At 41.2% G+C, this 20,753-nt stretch overlaps 3 protein-coding genes across 15 annotated transcripts in view; 2 read left to right on the forward strand and 1 right to left on the reverse strand.

Annotated features, from left to right (window-relative positions):
* Positions 1-20,753, reverse strand: part of LOC131125912 (cyclin-dependent kinase-like 2) — a 25,657-nt gene continuing 4,904 nt past the window's right edge. For 5 of the 10 annotated variants that reach the window (XM_058067941.1, XM_058067944.1, XM_058067942.1 and 2 more), the window contains exons 7-10: positions 19,617-20,751; positions 19,466-19,532; positions 19,254-19,398; positions 15,958-19,154 (exon numbers count right to left, since the gene is read on the reverse strand). In XM_058067941.1, coding sequence (XP_057923924.1) covers positions 19,111-19,154; positions 19,254-19,398; positions 19,466-19,532; positions 19,617-20,751 — 1,391 coding nt within the window. In that variant the 3' untranslated portion in view covers positions 15,958-19,110. Of the gene's footprint in view, positions 73-10,093; positions 10,151-11,617; positions 11,708-12,901; positions 13,039-15,806; positions 15,913-15,957; positions 19,155-19,253; positions 19,399-19,465; positions 19,533-19,616; positions 20,752-20,753 lie in introns of those variants that run through there. The other 5 variants (XR_009129084.1, XR_009129083.1, XR_009129085.1 and 2 more) reach the window with 5 other exon arrangements.
* On the forward strand, positions 711-3,446 carry gprin3a (GPRIN family member 3a). 3 transcript variants are annotated; one of them, XM_058067990.1, is made up of 3 exons: positions 711-801; positions 903-1,839; positions 1,910-3,446. In XM_058067990.1, the coding sequence occupies exons 2-3, from the start codon at positions 921-923 to the stop codon at positions 2,827-2,829; spliced, it is 1,839 nt and encodes a 612-aa protein (XP_057923973.1). In that variant the 5' UTR covers positions 711-801; positions 903-920; the 3' UTR covers positions 2,830-3,446. The 3 variants fall into 3 exon arrangements, with proteins under 3 accessions (XP_057923973.1, XP_057923971.1, XP_057923972.1); XM_058067988.1 differs by having other exon boundaries at positions 711-765; XM_058067989.1 differs by having other exon boundaries at positions 737-1,839.
* Positions 8,663-17,996, forward strand: LOC131125925 (broad substrate specificity ATP-binding cassette transporter ABCG2-like). 2 transcript variants are annotated; one of them, XM_058067973.1, is made up of 19 exons: positions 8,663-8,755; positions 9,241-9,300; positions 10,335-10,388; positions 10,445-10,569; positions 11,074-11,248; positions 12,663-12,815; positions 12,889-13,046; positions 13,341-13,443; positions 13,512-13,560; positions 13,635-13,733; positions 14,253-14,351; positions 14,432-14,577; positions 14,667-14,749; positions 15,829-15,918; positions 15,994-16,118; positions 16,340-16,494; positions 17,270-17,359; positions 17,431-17,507; positions 17,581-17,996. In XM_058067973.1, the coding sequence occupies exons 3-19, from the start codon at positions 10,335-10,337 to the stop codon at positions 17,726-17,728; spliced, it is 1,929 nt and encodes a 642-aa protein (XP_057923956.1). In that variant the 5' UTR covers positions 8,663-8,755; positions 9,241-9,300; the 3' UTR covers positions 17,729-17,996. The 2 variants fall into 2 exon arrangements, with proteins under 2 accessions (XP_057923956.1, XP_057923955.1); XM_058067972.1 differs by lacking the exon at positions 8,663-8,755 and having other exon boundaries at positions 9,117-9,300.

Below are 20,753 nucleotides of genomic sequence, written 5' to 3' on the forward strand. Positions count from 1 at the left end.
GCTGATGAGAAACGGGAAGGCACTGTCCTCAAACGTCTCTTTCCAGCAGCACCTCAACGGTCTTTCTCATAGCTGTCGACCAAATAAGAAGCACCGCTGATACCTTGTGTGTGTACGCATCCGGCGAGACAATAAAGAGTCAGCTGGTGTTGTCAGGCAGCATCAAGTTGGCCACGTCCGATTGGCCAACATTTTAGAAGTGGGCCAAGAGACTGACACGGTCCAATTCATTTATGCCATTTATTTGCCTACACACTCCATTTAAAGATAATTAAAACATAACACACGTTTCAGTAAGATATGCCACTCTTTGGTAACTTATGGACCCTGAACCAAAGATAAAATATGTAATAATTCATGAACTGATTAATGATGTATATAATTGCAAAGTCTAAAGTTGAATCTTGAATGCTCACACACCTACACGCACACACAGTGTCCTCAGATGTCGGTGACAGTCAGTATCCTAGTAACCAGCAGAAGACACAGAGATGTTCCAACAGTGATAAGAACCAGGATCTCCTGACAGCAGAAGACAACTCAACAAAATGCAAACTATGAACGACCCAACAACAGCAGCATCCAACATGCTAACTAAGTGTCAAAGATGCTGGGAGGAAACATCTGTGGATGTGTGCCTTGCCTCCTAATTTATTCATAAGCACCGCCTGTGAGGCGGTGGCGAAGGCTGGTTGCCTTCAGTCGTTGAAGAGGCATCGGACAGGCGGCACTTGCCGTGAATTTGGAGGCTAACATCCATATATGGTGAGAAGACTTCTTAATGGATACGACGATCAATAGGTGTTTTTCTTTATGGTAATAATCATACTATGTATAGCTGATATTAACATTTTAATACTTAGCATGCATGTTTTGCTTCCCATGCCCTAAAACAAAACAAGTGTCAAGCTGTCACTACTATGGAAAACTCATACAATTCCAAGCGCTTGAAGGATGTTGCTAAATCCCAACATCAGATTCCAGGCCAAGCAGGGTTTGCAGATTCTGCGGACAGCAAGTGCGAGGAGGAGCCTAACTTCAACCTAAGCTTCTGCCTAACCTCACGGGACAACCCCTGCTCCAAGAAAGGGGATGGGAAACTTGCAGTGAAGAAGCCTGAAGTCTCTTTGACAACCACAAAGACCTCCGGATCACACAGGGTGCAACAATTGGCTCGCAGCCCCACGGAAAGTGGGAGAGTCAAAACACAAACAGTGAGAACGGAAGCATCAGGAGTCTCACAGGCCAAAAAACAAAGTGGATCAACTGTGAAGACAACCAGTAAGGTTACACTGAGACTCAAAATGCAAAGCATCAAGAAGCAAGATGGCGGAAAAGAAACACTGAAAGTCCGACATCACAAAGAAGATTCTGACAATCTTCTGCGTCAAACTTCACCAGCCACTCAAGAACCAGTTAGCACAACAACTTCTGTAAGTGCAACTCCACAAATGAAGAACATGGAATCAGTCCTCATTGGTACCGATAGTCCCATACCGTTCAAACCAATGTTCAAGTCCACAACCACAATGACGCCCAAAGACAACCTGGAACCAGAAAGTGCTTCCAAAAACAGTTGTGGATTAAAGGGAAGTTTTACAGACGACTGTTCCAACACAAGTCCCAGTTTTGAGAGTGGATCCAGAGAAATTATAGACTGTGGAAGTGGCATCCAAACCAATGTAGACTTGAACATATTGGCCAAAGACAACCCAAGTCCAGGGCCCAAAGCAAAATCTGATTCTTCTAAGATGGAACTGACTCACTTGCCCTCTCCAGAACCACTCTTAGTGAGCAGAAGTCCAGGGTGTAGGTCGAGTTCTCCAGGTTCTACACTAGGTAAGGGCTTTCAGGTATTTCCTTCTTATAATCAGCTAACATTAACATTCATTTGTTGCTTTGGTTTTAGTCCATCTAGCTCCTCTTGCTGCTTCCAGCCCGAAGACCAGAACCGGTGTTGCCGTGGTGACGCAGAAAGCATGCACACCAGAGCCTGAAGCGGTGGACAATTTGACAACGGGTCTTACCTTAGACTTAGTGGACAGGTCATCACTGACAAGGGGAGTAGCTCCAACAGGTGGATTGTGGAAGTTGACAGCGGAAGAAGGAACTATGAAATCCCAGAAGGCCAAGCAGGGACCTGATGAGTCTGGGAGACCGCCTCAGAACAAAATATGTCAACTGAGAGATGAAAATGTCAACACCTCATTTTCATTCCGCTCTTCACTCCCTTATTCTGCTCATCCGGAGAAGCCCAATCCCAGTGAGATAGAGGCTAGAGAAGTGGGGGTCCAGGTGGAGGTGCAGGTGACAGAGCGCTCAATTTCCACTAGTCCGAGCCTGCCAAGGGGAGCTCCGTGCTTCTCACTGATTGGTTCTCCCAGTTGCCAATCATGTGACTTGACCTCACCAACTGTGTCACTGTGCTGTGTTCCAGCTGTCCAGTCCCTTCGGAAGCATGTCTGTAAGATTGACATTGAGCTATCCAGCCATGTTAAAGAAGGAATCGCTAATAGCACCATAGGAGTTGACGAGGTTGTGGAGAAAGTGAGGGTGCAAGCAGGAGCTAAGCCTCGGGAGGTGGCAAAAGACGACCAGGGAATGACGTGGGAGGTGTACGGTGCTTCAGTGGACCCCGAGTCCCAAGCCACGGCCATCCAGTCCCACCTTGAGTCCAAGATCCGAAAGCAGGCAAAACATATCAAGTCTTTGAGGAGGTTTATCAGGAAACACAATAGGAGGAAGAGACAGAATAAGAGGAAGAAGGAGAAGAAGAAAGGGGGAAGGATGCTGGGATGTTGCTGCAGGCCTCATTCAGTGGAAGACTAAGAAAATTCAAACATGGACATCATCACTATCTCACAGCAAGCAAAGCACAATAGAGATAAGACGGTCATGCCAATAAACATAAAATAAACTGCACCTTATATGTGCACTTTCTTGTGGAAGTAAAATGTTAATTTACTGAAGCAGATCAAATACTTTCACTTCTGTTAAATATTTCAGCAACTTCCTTTTCTTGGGCAAAATGCCAGTTAAGTTAAAAAAATATGGATCAGTTTATCCAGCAGGACGTCATTACGAATGAATGCAGCTGGAGCTTTTTAATGAAATTACTCTCTTACCTCACATCTTTAACATAAAACAAGCTCTCATCTGCCATAAGCACATTATTGAAACTTAGAAGAGCACTTATCTTTCCTCATCCCTCATTTCATCACGCCCCCTATTCGCCCTGCACTTCTCTGAATTATTCAAAAACATTAAAAAATCCCGCTGATGTCAACAACAGGAACTGGCTGCCATGTTTTATTCAGTCTGTACTTTGGGATACACTTGAGGACTACATTGTTTCCTTGAGAAAAAAAAAAGAGACCTTAGATCAGGGGCCACATTCAGTAGAGTACCCATTTTGATACATGTTGTATTGTGTATATCAGTGATATATTAGCATGATAATAAAAATGCCATGATGTAATGTATGGAGTGTGTTTGGTATATATGTATATTCATTCATTTTCTACCACTTTTCCTCACAAGGGTCGCAGGGGGTGCTGGAGCCTATCCCAGCTGTCTTCGGGCGAGAGGCGGGGTACACCCTGGACTGGTCGCCAGCCAATCACAGGGCACATATAGACAAACAACCATTCACACTCACATTCATACCTATGGACAATTTGGAGTCGCCAATTAACCTAGCATGTTTTTGGAATGTGGGAGGAAACCGGAGTACCCGGAGGAAACCCACGCATGCACGGGGAGAACATGCAAACTCCACACAGAGATGGCCGAGGGTGGAATTGAACCCTGGTCTCCTAGTTGTGAGGTCTGCACGCTAACCACTCGATCGCCGTGCCGCCTGTATATATGTATACATAGATATATTTATATTTTCTTTGGTTAATCTGAAATTGACAACTGCTTGGTGATTTTTTTTTTAAATAATTAAGAACTTGCACAAAAACTGCCTAAGAAAATACTGCACAGTATACGATCACAGTTGACAGAGCAAATCGTAAGAATATGCAATATCTAACTGCATTTTTTGACGAAGTCCGGGGTATTTTACACAGGTTTTTTTTTGCTGGGTTGCTCCCCAGCTGCATCTGCAAGGATGGGCGTTTGAGAAACGCAGACCCCAAAATGGGATGCAGCTGGAGTAGTTTATTGGGTGACGTAGACGCCACATTGAACGCATTGATAGTCAACATCACCACCATATTGGATGTGGCAAGACAAAAACAGAGAAGATACCTAATTAAAGTGCTGCATTTAATAGTACCAACCGGTTATAGTCCAAACAAGATCACGTGTCATGTGATTACTTTTCCTAAGTAAGGCTGATCAACACTTCACACTGTATTTTGCCATTCTTACGTCATTTTACAAACTGAATTTGCTTGGAGAATGCTGTGACATAACATTGTGGATTTCCACGGTGAAACCAGCTTCCACAAACTTGGGAGAAAAGGTCAGTTTCCTTGCATTCATTTACGGGGCGGATCTGTCACATCCAAATGTGTCGCTACAACAGGCCAATTGAACAAGTCCAAATAAATAAACCAAATTGATTAACATTTTCTTACATGCAACTGCATGTTAGAAATTCATCAGAACAAATGCATGAAATTATGGAACATAACTATAAAGGTGCAAGGATCAAATATCGACAAAAAGTATATGAATGACATAATACAGAATGTGAAATGTCTTTCAGTTCTACTTACTGTATGTGACACTTTAATTTAATTTAGTTTTCTGCACTTTTGACTGTAATTCAACATACATTTGCAATTTTTTTTAAGTGGAGGGATGTGGATTACCTCATAGTATTTACACAATGCAAAACATTTCCGTCAGTAATTGCATTTTTAATACATTTAATAGACTAAAGCCAAAATCGTCATTGTCACTGACTTGTCATTCCTTCACAAGGAGTGTTATAAATCTACAATGTTTTATGACACATACATGTTTTTAGTTTTAGGAAACTTAAAAAATGACAAGAACATGTGCATATGGTGTGCACCGTTTCTGAATCGTGGCTTCCAACATGGTGCCCGTGGTGTACTACAACATCAATTGGACTAAAACTACGCTTTTAAACACACATGTAAACCCTTATGTAAGATAGCGTTTGGCTTTTTAAAATCAGATTACCATACCTACATTATGCAGTCAGAAACTAGTTCTATCTCTTTAATGTGTGTGCAAGTGGAGCAGGATGTAACATGGAATTAACTGTTAACCAAGGTCATGTTGGCTGTACATTGCGATATAAATTGTTGCCGGGTTCCTCGTGGATATGAAGAAAAACTGTGGCGATTAAAGATGTAAACTACAGTACATATTAACAGTCATAATTTAGGATGTAGCCATCTCTTTGCTGCAGCCTGAATTGTTTCTGTGCAAATTGCTAGCCATCCAGGTCAAGAAGCTCATCATGAATTGAACAGTTGTGCGTGCGTGGTAGATAATTATTTTGTGTAAATCAGCTGAGTCACAGCTGATAGCAAAGGTATCTTGAAGAATTCCTTTTCATGCACATTTGCAGCGGAGACACCGTTGCCAGGTCACACGAGAGAAATAACAGGGGAGTTTGACTTTGCAAAAAAAAAAAAAGTAGCTCATAATAAGCGAATCTGGCAGCGTTTGCTGAGGTTCTTTGTTTATAAAGTGTGTGACATAACAGGTCAACGGGAAAAAATATATAAATACAAATACACATAAAAGAGTTATACAGTCTGGCTGATTGACATTTACACAATTTCACTCACATCTGCTGCCAATTGCCAAATGACAGAAAATAATTGAGAAGCACCGATATAGCCCAACAACACAATATTCTATGTGCCTTGAAAAATCAGTCAAAATCATCAAAAATGGCCGGTATCTTGAGGGACGGCTTTTGAAAAATGCAGAGGATTGAATGAGTTAAAAAGACTTGAAACTCCGATAACATGTCAAACTTTCGTTTAAGATTACAATTTAGAACTTTATATTTGTATTCATTGAGATTCTATTCTTTAATATAGAGCCTCTTTCCCCCATTACCGATGCCTCTATCAAGCCAAGAAAAAGAGGCTCTACATAGAGCAGCCAATGCAAATCCTGTAGCCAAAAGGCACGGAATTTGGTTGTACACACACACACACACACACACACACACACACAGGCACATGCACATGCAGATGTAACGGATGCCGGCTGGCGTGGCTGTATGAAAGTACGCTGGTAATCCCCACACCCTGATGTCTTAAGACATCCAGTCTTCAGCTCTGGCTTTTAGCTCAATGGTGGTGCTCTCAATTAGAATAAAAACTGTTTTTAAGTCTGTTTGTTCTTGATATCATTAACCTGTAACGTCTACCTGATGGCAAAAGTTCAAACATGGAGTGACCAGGATGGGAAGAGTCTTTAACAATGCTCAGAGCTTTTTTTAGCACAGCGAGCACTGTGAAGGTCGTCCAGTGAGGGAAGGGGGCAACCGACCATCCTCTGGGCTGTGTTGATGACCTTTTGGGCCACAGTGGCCTTTTTTTGGGCCACAGTGCAGCTACTAAGCCAGGGGTGGGCAAACTACGGCCCGGGGGCCACATGCGGCCCGCTTAGCGTTTGAATCCGGCCCGCTAGTTGCTTATAAAGTATTTAAATTTAACATACAAGCTAGCAACATGACTTTAAGTAATCAGTCATGTTGTAGTCGGGGATGCTTGCATACTCTTTAATGGTCAGTGTTATATTGTAATTACTTGGCCGTTGAGTGGTTAGCGTGCAGACCTCACAGCTAGGAGACCAGGGTTCAATTCCACCCTCGGCCATGTCTGTGTGGAGTTTGCATGTTCTCCTCGTGCATGCGTGGGTTTTCTCCGGGTACTCCGGTTTCCTCCCACATTCCAAAAACATGCTAGGTTAATTGGTGACTCCAAATTGTCCATAGGTATGAATGTGAGTGTGAATGGTTGTTTGTCTATATGTGCCCTGTGATTGGCTGGTGAACCAGTCCAGGGTGTACCCCGCCTCTTGCCCAAAGACAGCTGGGATAGGCTCCAGCATCCCCCGCGACCCTCGTGAGGAAAAGCAGTAGAAAATGAATTAATGAATGAATATTCCGTTTTTTGATGGGATCTGATATTTAAAGTTCTCCTGAAAAAAAGGGACAGAATATATGACGGATTAATTATTCCAGGTGTTACTGTTAGAATTAAAACAGTATCAAATATATATAGTCTGGCCCCCGAAAAATTTTGTTAACAGAATACGGCCCACAAGTCAAAAAGTTTGCCCATCCCTGTACTAAGCCATACACATAAACAGTACGTAAGAATTGCTTCCATGGAACACCTGTAAAAGGACACCAACAGTCTCGGGATCTTATTCTTCCTGAGGACCCTCAGGAAGTGGAGACGCTGTTGGGCCTTTTTAATCACATTTCTACTGTCTACAGTCCAGGTCAGGCTCTCCTCAATCTGAATGCCCAAGAAGCGGAATTCTTATTCGGGGACCCCTGGTTTGAGCCCCGGGTGGACAGATGGGTTACACAGACACACGCAGGCATACATATAATTTAGTAATTTAGTGCCTGAGACTAATTGTGCTTATTTTGTATTTTACTATTCAGTTATTGCCATGTCTTTGGGTCAAAGACAGTGGCTTCATGTGATTTTGGGGTTGGTTTAAAATGTGTAAATAAATTCATAGTCTGTAAATATATATGTTAAAAATATTGGGGAAAATGGTTTAAAAAACTGTGGTTAAAAAGATATAGTCTGATATCTTCTCCAAAAGTATAATTTCAGTGACATCAAGAGTGAGGGCTCTTCTTGCCATTAGACAATATTTGATCTGAAAAAGCTCATAAATCAACTGTTTGCTCTAAAACTGTGAGCCTTGGGAAACGTTTGTCTTAGTGTACAAAGCATTTAAATACACAAATTTTACTCAATTACTAATTTGCATATTTTTATAATAACTGGCTATAGCTAGTCGCTATAGCCAGTTATTAGCTAGCTGGTGTGGAGTGGCAAGCTATCATTCATTTTCTACCGCTGGAGCCTATCCCAGCTGTCTTTGGGCGAGAGGCGGGGTACACCCTTGACTGGTCAACAGCCAATTACAGAGCACATATAGACAAACAACCATTCACACTCACATTCATACCTATGGACAATTTGGAGTCGCTAATTAACCTAGCATGTTTTTGGAATGTGGGAGGAAACCGGAGTACCCGGAGAAAACCCACGCATGCATGGGGAGAACATGCAAACTCCACACAAAGATGACCGAGGGTGGAATTGAACTTTCCCAGCTGTGAGGCCTGTGTGCTAACCACTCGACGCCGTGCAGCCTGGGAAGCTATCAATACGCCAGTAAAGTAGTTCTTCAGTGCAACAATGTTAATAATAATTATAATAATAACAATGTTGCAGTAGCTTGGTTAATATGCACCTTAATTACGTTTAGAACTACACATAAACTTGATTCTTGGTTTAATAAAAAATTGTCCATTGTTTGATAAAAATAAAATACATTTAATATTGTATGTGGGGCAGCGCCTCTCAAAGTTCTCCCAACACACGGCTAATGAGAACTTTTTAAAATTAGCCCAATTGAAAAGCAAATATGTATGTTTCGCATCAACATGACTCATGTTCGTGAGTGGCACACTCTTCTGGTGAATATATGTAATAGACATTCAATGACACTTTGGATACATAGAGATTCACATCATTGCATTCTAAGACGCTTTATGAAAGTAAGTATATTGACTTGTTACATCCAATATGGCGGCGACATTGGCAACGGCAACAGTGGACAAACTCACTCGATGTAGCAATATATCCGCTGATATATGGCGGAAGTATCTTTAAGTTTAGAAAGTGTTTCTTTTGCGAAAGTTATTACAGTCTCTCACATTTCTTACTCATTCTCTCGTTGGCTTTAATATTTATACTTTCGCTGTGGTTACACCACTTAGCATTTTCAGGGTCAATCCATATTTTATTTTGAAAAATAAACGGATCAAAAGCTATTTGAATTGACATGAAACCAACAGAAATACAAAACATATTTCTGCCAACCTGATGCAAGCTTTTAAAATAATTTACTAAAACATTTTTTAATTGAAACCACCGATCTCGGATGTCGTGTTGTTATTCCTTTGGGTTTTTTGGTTGCTATTTAAAATACCTCCAGACAGTTGCACCTTCAGTCATAAAAGTGGGCTCAACACGTGCACAGCACGGTCTCTCTCTTGCAGTGCTCTCGGTTTGAAGTCAGAGGGATATTGTCTTTGCAGGGGTGAGTGATGTCACTATTTCCGATTTTAATGAACGATCTGTGTGTTTTAAGACTTAAAATTGTCAGCAATGTGAGTAAAAGGTAGAGAATGTTAGGTGAAAGTTGCTAGAATACCATTAAACATCGCTAATATATGTCATCTAACATTACAATGCACCTATTGGGCGTTTTATTATGTTTTTACTTCAAAGAGCATTGTATGGGAATCCTTACAATCCCACGTGGCGACGAATAAAACGTGATTAATTAGTTAATTATATCTGCCGTCCTCACACAAACTGTGCCATGGTAATTATGCACCAGAGCGGGGGGGGACTTTCAGTCAGTAAACGACGAAAAACCAAAGTATTTCTAAAATCGATACTTATGTTACTGCTACACGCCGCATGTCTCTTGTTATTTAATATGAATTAAAGAGTTTGGAAAGGTGTGTGTATATTTTCAATATGTTTTACATGCACAAATACTGTATGTGCACATTTATATATAGTTTACAAACTCCAAGCTTTAGTGGATAAAAGCCAGTTGTAGTTTTTGCTATTATTGACTTATTTTGCTCAAGCAATTTTAAATATTGAAAGGGAATAAGTGAACAATTGGATTATTTTTGTTGATATCACATGAAGTTGTACTGTTGCATTAAATATTGTTAAATTGTTTACAAATAAGTTGTTCATTGACAAAAATTGTTTCCCTAATATATGTCCTGCAGATTAGAATCATGAACAAGAATTTAAAGACAAAAAAAATAATTTGATGATCTTGAAAAATGTAATGTATTGGTCATACTTACATTCACTTGGTATCAAATCGCCTACCATATAGTCCGCAGGCTCTATCAAGTGCCACACTGTTTAAAAAAAAAAGAAAATGAAATAAATAACAGTCCAAATACCTATTATTTGCTAAAATTTACTTCAATTAAAAAAAAACAACAATTATTTTCTGAAGTATTAACTCACATCATCTACTGATTGAGTCTGATTACAAGTTTGACAATAACAAGGAATAATGTCATATTTTGCATTTTGTAGATGGTAGAGGAAATGAAGATGGAAGCAGTGCTGATTAGCCCCACAACGGGCCAGGTACTAGCAATGCCACACAGTCGGGTTTAGTTCAAATGAACAGAAGCCATGTTCAGTCCGCAGGTCAGCAGCAACAAGGCGCCGTTGTCAGCTTCCACAACATTCACTACAAGATTACTCAGCCGGGAGGATGTTTATGCCGGAGAAAGACCACCTTCAAAGACATCCTCATTGACCTCAAGTAAGAAAAGCAAACTTTTGCACACTTTTTATCCTTAACGTCTGTTTGTGTACGTGTCGATTTGAATCCACCTGGCGAGCCAACGTGACTCCATCAAGGCATTATACAGCAGGAAGGAAGTGTGCTTTGTGTCCAACAACATACACACAACAATGACATAGGCTAGAACCAATAAACACACAGAACCAGCACCATGAATGTGTCCAAATGAAGCTGAGGCAGTTCCATATCAGCTCTCCAAAGCCTTCTAAAAACGTGTATGGATTAATGCCTTAAACAATCAAAGGCCACTTGTGTTTGTGTGCCGACTTTTATATCTCCAATGTTTTACTGCTTACTGTGTGTAATCATTGACCAATCCAAGCTGAAGGTGAAGGCCAGTTCATGTGAGTGAACATGTGATATGATTGTCTCTCTTTGTTTACAGCTCATGAAACTCCCATGCTCATCCTTTATCACCTTCGAATCTCAAATGTATGCCCTTATCAATGTTTTCCTTGGCAGTGGAATCATGAAGCCTGGTCTAAACGCCATCATGGGAGCGACCGGAAGTGGCAAGTCATCCTTTCTGGATGTTCTGGCTGCCAGGAAAGACCCTGCAGGTCTGTCTGGTGAAGTCCTCATCAACGGGGCTCCTCAGCCGCCAAACTTTAAGTGTCTGTCAGGGTACGTGGTACAGGTGAGTCGGACTAAACGGCACTTTTTAAGTGATAAAAAGACTTGGAGAAAAGGGGAATCCTCCATGTTAGTACAGTCGTCCTTTGCCATGTCGTGGTTAATTGGTTCCATACCCGACTTTTATAAGTGAATTTCCGCGAAGTAGCGTTGAAGAAAATGAATATTTGTCTAGTCAGACCATAGAAAACCTGACTTTCTTAACAGTTTTTTGCATTATTAGAGACCTCCAATTATTCTCAATTCCCATTGCGCAGAAACATAAGAGACTGACCGCTGGCATAGCAAGCTACTGCTCTAAGAAATTAGCCTCTCCTAGTTACCAAGTGTTTCAAACAGATTGGGGAAAAGGACAAGGAAGCCAAAAACTTACCACTTCCACACAAAATGGGAGAACTTTTTTTCACTCCACCATATCGGGCATGCTATGGTTCACTCCATGCAGTGTGGATCAGAGCAGCGTCTATGAATCAGAATCAGAACGGCATTTATTGTCATTTTACATATAGTAGAAGAAAATTGCATTTCATTTCAGCTCCATTTTCAGTGCAAGACAGTGTAACAGTACAAAATATAAAGAATTAGAAGAATAAATAAAGAAGGATTTTGATTGTACAGGACGATTGGTTGCATTGGTTACAGAGTGTTGAGGGAGATGATGCCTCTAGGACAGAAACTGTTTTTTAGTTTGTTTGTCTGTGCCCTGATACGTCTGTATCGCCTCCCAGAGGGTAGTAGCTTAAACAACTGTGATGCGGGGTGAGAAGAGTCCTGGATGATGCTGAGAGCTCTGTTGACGCACCGGGAGTTGTAGAGGTCTGTCAGGGAGGGGAGAGGGCAGCCGATAATCTTCTGTACCTAACAGTAGTTTCTTTCATATTAGCAGAACATCTTAATCACATATTAACTGTGTTGCTATTAGCAATGAGTGGTTTTGTTCAAAGATCATCATTTTAAACTGAATTCACATTTTGTGTGTATTTTGGGGGATTTCCAAGCATACTTCCGCATTAAGAATTACAAAGTGAGAGATAAGAATATCCACCGATTGTTTTTCTTCATATTTCTGTGTATTTAGACCACACATATGCACATACGTAATAAAGATGTTGTGATGTTCAGAGTGCTTGTGAATACATCTCACGGTTGTATAGTGACTACGAGAAAGTGTTGTCCCGATGCCAAAGGAAGTAGAGATGTGTTTCTGAGTTGGAGATACATATATAGTTTTGGTATTGCACTGTTGATGTGTTCAGGTCAGAATAAAGTTATAAAATAGCGGCAAACTGTCACTCTGTGTACCTCCATCTGCCGTCATAACAAAGATGCATGGCTTGCCAAGATATTAACGTAAAAAAATATAACAGAATTAATTAAATTAAGTTGGTACCGCCATTAATGCACCATATTTTTTTCAGGATGACGTTGTGATGGGAACCCTGACAGTCAGAGAGAACCTCAACTTCTCTGCGGCGCTCCGCCTCCCATCTAGCATCTCTAAGGCAGAAAAAGAGCAGAGAGTGGACACTCTAATCCAGGAACTTGGACTGAGCCGTGTTGCAGACTCCCGGGTGAGTCGGGGCTGTTAAGGACGACGTGGGCCTGAGGAGGACAAAGGGGGTGTCCTAATGTGTGCATGTGTAGGTGGGAACCCAACTGATTCGTGGAATCTCCGGCGGCGAGCGCAAACGCACCAACATCGGAATGGAGCTCATCATCAACCCATCCGTTCTCTTCTTAGATGAACCCACCACCGGGCTGGACGCCAGCACTGCCAACTTTGTGCTGTTGTTGCTCAAGAGGTGCACAGACAAAAGCGTAACATTAAGGAGTTGGGAAGGACAAAAACATGACCAACATTAGCATAGCTATGTCAGCCACAGTGTTAATGTTTACGGTCACATTTCGCCTATTCGCTGAAGAAACATACAGCTCCCATGTTTGTAGCTGTGTAGTAATTTTTTTTACAAGCATAAACAAGCCAATCTAGCTAGTAGAGCAAACAAGTAAGGGAGATATTAGATTTTTCACTCAAACAGACACTTTAACATACTGTAACAGGGGCCATTGAAACAAAAAAGCATATCTTCCTTCAGGATGGCCGATAGCGGACGCACCATCATCCTGTCCATCCACCAGCCTCGCTACTCCATCTACCGCCTTTTTGACAACCTCACGCTGCTGGTCAACGGCAAACAGGTCCTGACGTGGTCCACCACCACGGTGCTACTTTGTGCCTCAATGACCTATTTAAACATGTCGCTTAGGTATACCACGGCGCGGCACAGGGAGCTCTGGAATACTTCTCTGACATCGGTAAGAGCATCATTGCTCTCCACAGCCATGTAGCCTGTTAAGAATATCTAATGTTCATATTTAATATTCACAAGGGTACACGTGTGATCCTCACAACAACCCTGCAGACTTCTTTCTTGATGTCATCAACGGCGACGCTTCTTCAGTGGCCCTGAGCAGTATGGATGGAGTAGGTGTGTCATGAGATGTTTTTAATTTTTAGTTTAGCGTTATAAACCTTTTTTTTTTTTTTAAACCTTAAACAAAAAATAAAAAATAAACCTTTAAGCGGCAAAGTCGCAAAATTGTGATAAGCGACAATGCATTGGGCTGACATATGTGACTTTCATATGAGCAACACTTGTGTGTGTTTTTTGATGCAAATTTAAGGCATTTGATGAGTTTGAAGTGAGATAAAATGTTGTGATATATTGTCATATCGAGATATTGTCACACTCCTTATCAGTGGATATGACATTTTGATGAGTGTTAGCCATCATGGAGATAAGCCTGTGACCATTTCTGAGCCTGGTGACGTCATAATATGCTAATTAGATGAGTAAATTTACTCTCATCACAAACTTTGAGTCAAACTGTCTCATTTACAGTATGCCTTTTATCACTAAACATTTTCAAAGTACAACCGTTTGACACAGTAATATCAAAACGGAATATTTTCTTCTAAAGGGTTAACTGCTTTTTCTTTATCCCAGACTCAGATTCAGTTCTGAAGTCCAGACAAGTAATCGAGGATAAGCTGGTGGAAGAATACAGGAGCTCAGCTTTCTTCAAGCAGACCAAAACTGACTTGGGTTGGCATGGAGACATCAGTTAACCCATAATTGGGTCAGAGAAATGAAGAATACAAAATATTAACTGTCTCTCTGTCTAGAGAGGATTGTCCGTGGTCAGCCGACGAAAAGCTACGCTCCTTCTAGAACCATAACTTACAATACCAGCTTCCTGACGCAATTCCGGTGGGTTCTGAAGAGGACGTTCCGGGACCTCATGCTCAACCCGCAGACTTCCATTGCTCAGGTGAAAGGTTTCTTGGTCCAGTTCAAAAGTCTGAATTTAGAAGTCTACTAGATGAACTACACCTATTGATGATGACTGTTGTTGTTCAGGTTGCAGTTACTCTGTTCCTCGCTGTGGTTGTAGGGGCCATTTTCTTCAACGTCCAGGAAGACCAGAGCGGCATCCAAAACAGGTTATTCTACTTGAGATCACTTTTCCACTATTTTAGGGGGTATATACAGTAAAACTGGCACCACAAAATCAGGCTTTGTGCTCAAGATGCAAAAAAAAAAAACCTAAAATCCGCAGACTTAATTGGTCTCGCATTCAAATGACGGGGCATCTGATGTCATATTATTCGAAAAAAATGTAGTCATCCGGCTGGGATATTTTACAAAAAATGAGAAAGAAATTATTATGGAGTGTTATGAGGAGTTCCCAAAACATTATGATTGCTAAAAGCAGCCAATAGAGCAGGGGTTGACCGCTGGAATGTCAGCATGCAGTGCGTGAATGGGCAAGTTAATACTGCTTATTATACTAACTTCCATATATATATATACTATCCTACTAGTCTTTTCATTTATCAGCACTCAACATTGCACATAACATATAACATATTAACACTAAAAAAAATAATATATTGGAGCTCCAACTTTCCTTTTGTATGTTTTCATGACTTTTAATAATCTACTGTACTATTGTACTTCTTTATAGTCACTAGATGGCAGTGTTGTGTGTGACATTTTTAAAAATTGTTTTATAATTATATAAATTTGTTTTTATATTAAAACAAGTGTAATGCGTGTGTAATGCAGTTAATAGATGCCTCAGAGGGTTTATTCATCCAGAAAATATTGTAATATAAGACAACTATCCGTACTCACACAAGGACTCCAGTGACATTTACATTCATTATTAATATTTCATATACCATTTTATTTCTGGTGCTACCGTGCGCATATCTCGCGCATTCCCTCGACTAAAAGTCTATTTTGCTAATAGATGGATAATATCAGGCAATGCTTTTTTTCCAATGTTTTTTTCCCTCCATGTCCCCTTGGGAACTGCAAAGGTTCTAAATAAATGGAGACACCATCTCAGAATTAAAAAATGAGTGAAATAACATAACCTGGTCCCGGAAAGACTATGAGTTTAATCTCTGTTACTATGGCGATACAGCTGCTTTAAAAGAGAGCTACCCTCGCTGAACACACAAGGCATACACACATACACACATAGACTCTTACCAGATTGTTGTGGTGCTTCCAGGTTTGGTGCCTTGTTCTTCATCACGGTCAATCAGTGTTTCAGCTCACTGTCTTCGGCCGAACTCTTCATCTTGCAGAGGAAGCTCTTCATGTAGGTGATAAAATAGCACAGATGCTTCTGTTTATTCTGCTAGGGATCAAGTTTAAAGTTGTGTTCTTTCTGCAGTCATGAGTACATCAGTGGATACTACCGGCTGTCCGTCTACTTCCTGTCCAAAGTCCTGTCTGAAATCCTCATGCTGAGGACCATCCCTGCCATGGTGTTCACCTGCGTGTCTTACTTCATGATCGGTGGGTCGCAGACTATTCATCGTCAGAACTGTCCCAACTATTTTCCCATTCAGTGTCTTTGGAGTGGTTTCATTTTAAAGTGCGTTCAACAAATTGATTGTACATACTGTATAGTACAGGGGTCGACAAAATGGTTCTTTTGATAATAAAGGTTGCCGACCCCTGGTATAGTACATTGAATATATTGTACAGCCCTTAATCCCATAAGAGCTCACCTGCAGGTCTGAAGCCGACTGTGGAAGCCTTCTTCCTCTTCATGTTCACTGTGACTCTTGTGGCCTACACGACCACCGCCATGGCACTGGCCATCTCTGCTGACCAGACGGTGGTGGCCATCGCCAACATTTACATGACCATCGTCTGCGTCTTCATGATGGTAACAGTCACATTAGCACAACTACTGTATTTAATTTATATTTCTTCAATATTGTTTCACTCTATTGGATTCTAATAGCAGTGATTCTCAACTGGTAGGCTGCGCCCCAGCCATTTTCAGTGTGCTGCAGGTTCTTTGCCAAAAAAAGTATCAAATGATCTCATGTCCGTGAATGTTAATGTGTAGTACAGACATGTGGAAAATAGATTGCTATAATTCGCTTTGAGTGGTTAGAGTTTGCATGTTCTCCCCGTGCATGCGTGGATTTTCTCCGGGTACTCCGGTTTCCTCCCACATTCCAAAAACATGCTAGGCTAATTAACGACTCCAAATTGACTATAGGTATGAATGTGAGTGTGAATGGTTGTTTGTGTATATGTGCCCTGTGATTGGCTGGTGACCAGTCCAGGGTGTACCCCGCCTATCGCCCGAAGACAGCTGGGATAGGCTCCAGCACGCCCTAGTGAGGAGAAGCGGTAGAAAATTAGTGAATAATTGAATGTGCTTTATGTATATGATAAAAGAACTACAGTTCCCATGATGCTTAGGAGCACGTAACCAGGAAATATTAAATGTCTAAAATAGCTATTAACACACGGTTTGATAGAAGTCTTAATACTGCAATCATATATTCATCTAACCTGTTCAGTTTAAGTGTATAATTATTACTGACTCTATTGGCGGACGTGTTCTCACAATGCTTTTCTCTGAAACAAAAAAATATCACAGACACTCCTAGTTAATGATCACAAAAATGTGAAATGTGTTGTCCTAGATCTTTGCAGGCTTGCTGGTCAATCTTCCCTCCATTGTCAGCTGGTTGGCTTGGTTGAAATACTTCAGCATACCACGCTACGGCCTGAGTGTAAGTCAATGAACACACACCACTAAGCTGCAACCATTTAAAAAGTATAGTAACGTCTTTTGGCTCTCCAGGCTCTGGAAGTGAACGAGTTCAAAGGGTTGGACTTCTGTCGTGGCGTAAACACCAGCACCATCCCAGTTGGAAAAATGTAAGAACTACTCAAGATGGGGGTCTCAGCTTGACATTACATTTCATGATGATGGTCGATGCTTTGTGTTCAGTTGCAAAGGGGAAGACTTTCTGAATGAGCAGGGTGTGGATTACTCCAATTGGGGTTTTTGGCAGAACCACTTGGCCCTCGGCATCATGACCTTCTGCTTCCTCACCATTACCTACCTCAAACTGCGCTTCTTAAGGAAGTTCACTTAGACCAGATTTGCCATGTGTCAAAAATGTCTTTTGCAGATTTTTGTTCATGTTCATTCATTTGATTCTGTTCTACAATTTTGTTGATAAAACTAGCCATGCTGTGGTGGTCACACTGCCTACCAGCATGTGGCAGAGTTGATACCACAGTGCTTATAACTTGAATGTTTGAAGAAATTATCCTGTTTTTTTTTTTTTTGGTCACTCCTAACTAGCTCAATACTCGAGACTTTTTGCACTTTTACGTTATTTTTGAAAAATAAAACATCTTTCTGTATTTCATGTCTTTCTTTAAATATTAGTCTATTTTTATTGATTGATAAGCACTCAACTTTTAAATTTGGAGACAAACCCTGAAAACTGTGCATATATGCTGCCACTTACCTCCAAAACTCCAAAAGCAGGAAAAAACTTGTTCTGCTTAAGGCAGGGGTGCGCAAACTACAGCCCTTGGGCCACATCAGGCCGGCCAAGCCTCAATCCAGCCCACCAGGCATTTCTAAATTCCTATTTTTAAACCTTTAACATTGAAACTGTAAAAAAAAACACCAACATACTCCAGCTGCAAGGCATGCTGGGTAGCTTGTAGTAGTCTCTCTCCCAACATTTTGCTGTGTTTTGCTAGATTGCAAAATATGTTGAGGTTAAAAACAATGAAACAAGGAGGAATTACCATACTCACCATAATCCAAGGTCAAGGGTCAATAAGCTTACCAAACAAATTTTGTGTTCAAATAATTAGTGTTAAAGGTATTTAAATCAATAAAACAACAAATGTGTGCACCTGTCTACTTTTGGTGCCCAAACTTTTTCAACATCACTGTATTTACATGTAAAATGATCATTAATATACGTCTCTGTATAAACAAATAAATCTGATTTATATCAGCCAGCTAGGTGATAACACCAAACTATTTCCTCTTATTTCCCCCTCATTCGATTTACAATACAATTAAAAATAATAATTTTACTAAAACCTAACGGACTAAACTAGACCAAAACATTTTGAAATTTTGTCAACTAAAATTAGAATACAATGTTTTGGACTAAAACTCATCACATATTGACATAACTCTCAAACTGGCCTGGGAATGCCTCAATGTCCCGCCCAGGTGGAACTGGAAGAGGCGGCCAGAGACTGGGAAGTCTGGACTTTACTGACAATGCTGCCGATGCAAATGCGGTAGAAAATGGATGGATGCATGCGGGGAATCAAGTGTGCTTTCAATGTTCCAATGTTTTATTAATTCATAATTTTAAAATGTCTGCATAATATTAATATTACAATACAATAAAAATACAGGGAAGACATTGTTTGGCTTATGTGTGGATTAGCACTGACTTCAATTAGTATTTAGTCAATGTGTGTGCCCATGATGGAGAGGTTAAAGTGGCGCTCTGTCATTCCTCAGAACCTTGCTGTATTTCCCTAAAACAAGAGAGGAGTACAAACTTTTGTGTTGTATGCCAACCGCTAGTTCTACTCGTTGGATCACAAAAAGTGATGATGTGTTTTTGTGTGTCGTACCTTCTTTTTCTCTGAGCTCCGGCAGCACGGAGCTCCTCACATCCGGGAAATGAACGTCCGACCTTGTTTTGGACACTACAGAATCTCCACGGTCACTCTTGTTGCAGCAGTGGTTTAGCGGGATTAAGGCTGTGTTTCCCTTTGCCTGCGAGAGAAAATGTTTAGAACGCTTATGGGTGTGCACAGGTGTGCGAATGTGCGAGTTGTGTCACCTGTGATGTGAGCGTTCCCTGAGGTTGCTGGAATGGCTGACAGTAAACGCCACTGTGATACCTCCACCTGTAACAAACAGTTGCATGAGAGCGCTAACGGCAGATCAATCACCGTGGCAACAGTTAAATAGTGTGGGTTCCTGTTTCCTACCAGAGATTGTGTGCTCCAGGTTGGGGTCTTGGGTCCAGGTGATCACTGACAGCTCCACCAGTCAAAAAAGGAATAAGCAGATTGGGCATTGATGATTGAGAGTCGTATTGAGGAGGTGGAGCCAGGGAGGCTTCCTCTTTGAAATCACAAACCTCCGCGGCATCCATGTTGTAGTGATGGAGAGAGCTTCGAGTTGAAGACCAGTGATCTGGTGTCATCGTGACTGAAAGTGGATCCACAATGGTGGATGCATTAGCATCATTTTTTTTTGCTTCTGGAAAGCTCTTTGTTGTCTTTCTAGCTTGTCCCACCCAAAACCTGGAGCTGTTGTCTTTATCTGAGCCAACTATTGTCCTTTCAGTTTCCATGAACATGGCTTTAGGAGCTTCATTCGATAAGAATGTTGCTCTGGATCGTGGGATTATGGATGTTTGAGGTACCTGAAGGTGACTTAGAGCAGCTTTGGTCAGTGAGTCGTCTGGTTTCATGTTCTTGTCCGTTGAATATTCTTCCCTATGTTCTACAGCTGTAGAGAAGCACCTTGAAAGTCGGCACGCATCTTGTGAGGGTTTAGTTGAAGGTGGTTTGGACAGTTTGTCCTTAAGAACTGTGGACAGTGCTGAGGGGCCCACAGTGATATTCTTTGAAAGGCTACATGACAAAGATGTGTGCTGATCGGACGTTGGAACAACATTTGAGGCGGTCCTTGTTTGGTTTGAGGACAAGTTGAAGGTCTTTTTGACACCAACAGCCATGATGTGGTCTTTTGATGTCAGACCCGAGTTGGCTCCTGCTTTATTTTTCATGGCGGTGACCATCTTTGCTCCACTATCTCTACACTTTGATCCTGATATTCTGGGGGATTTGATAACATTTGCTTCTGAGGTGTTCTGTATGGTTCTAGACTGCTTTGAGAGTTGCTTGCCTTTTCTTTTCACCACCTTCTCATCGTCCTTCCTGATGTTTTTCTTATCCTGTACATCTCCAAGGATGTTTTTAGAATCCTTGCCTCTGCGACTTTGTTCATATTCTTGGCATATTTCTTGTCTTGAGGCTTTTCTTATCTTTGAGAGTGTGTTCTCTTTGTACTGTTTTTGGATTCTGGCTCCCAGCTCATCCAAAAACCTGAGGAGACCT

The sequence above is a fragment of the Doryrhamphus excisus genome, chromosome 3, assembly GCF_030265055.1.
Source record: "Doryrhamphus excisus isolate RoL2022-K1 chromosome 3, RoL_Dexc_1.0, whole genome shotgun sequence".
In the NCBI taxonomy this organism is placed as follows: domain Eukaryota; kingdom Metazoa; phylum Chordata; class Actinopteri; order Syngnathiformes; family Syngnathidae; genus Doryrhamphus; species Doryrhamphus excisus.

Bases quoted from the DNA above. Each gene is read 5' to 3' on its own strand.
- gprin3a (XM_058067988.1), top strand. The intron at 1,840-1,909 runs GTAAGGGCTTTC...CTTTGGTTTTAG, and splicing joins TTCTCCAGGTTCTACACTAG to TCCATCTAGCTCCTCTTGCT.
- LOC131125925 (XM_058067973.1), top strand. From the start codon at position 10,335: ATGGTAGAGGAAATGAAGATGGAAGCAGTGCTGATTAGCCCCACAACG. The intron at 10,570-11,073 runs GTAAGAAAAGCA...TTTCCTTGGCAG, and splicing joins GACATCCTCATTGACCTCAA to TGGAATCATGAAGCCTGGTC. The intron at 14,578-14,666 runs GTGAAAGGTTTC...GTTGTTGTTCAG, and splicing joins CGCAGACTTCCATTGCTCAG to GTTGCAGTTACTCTGTTCCT.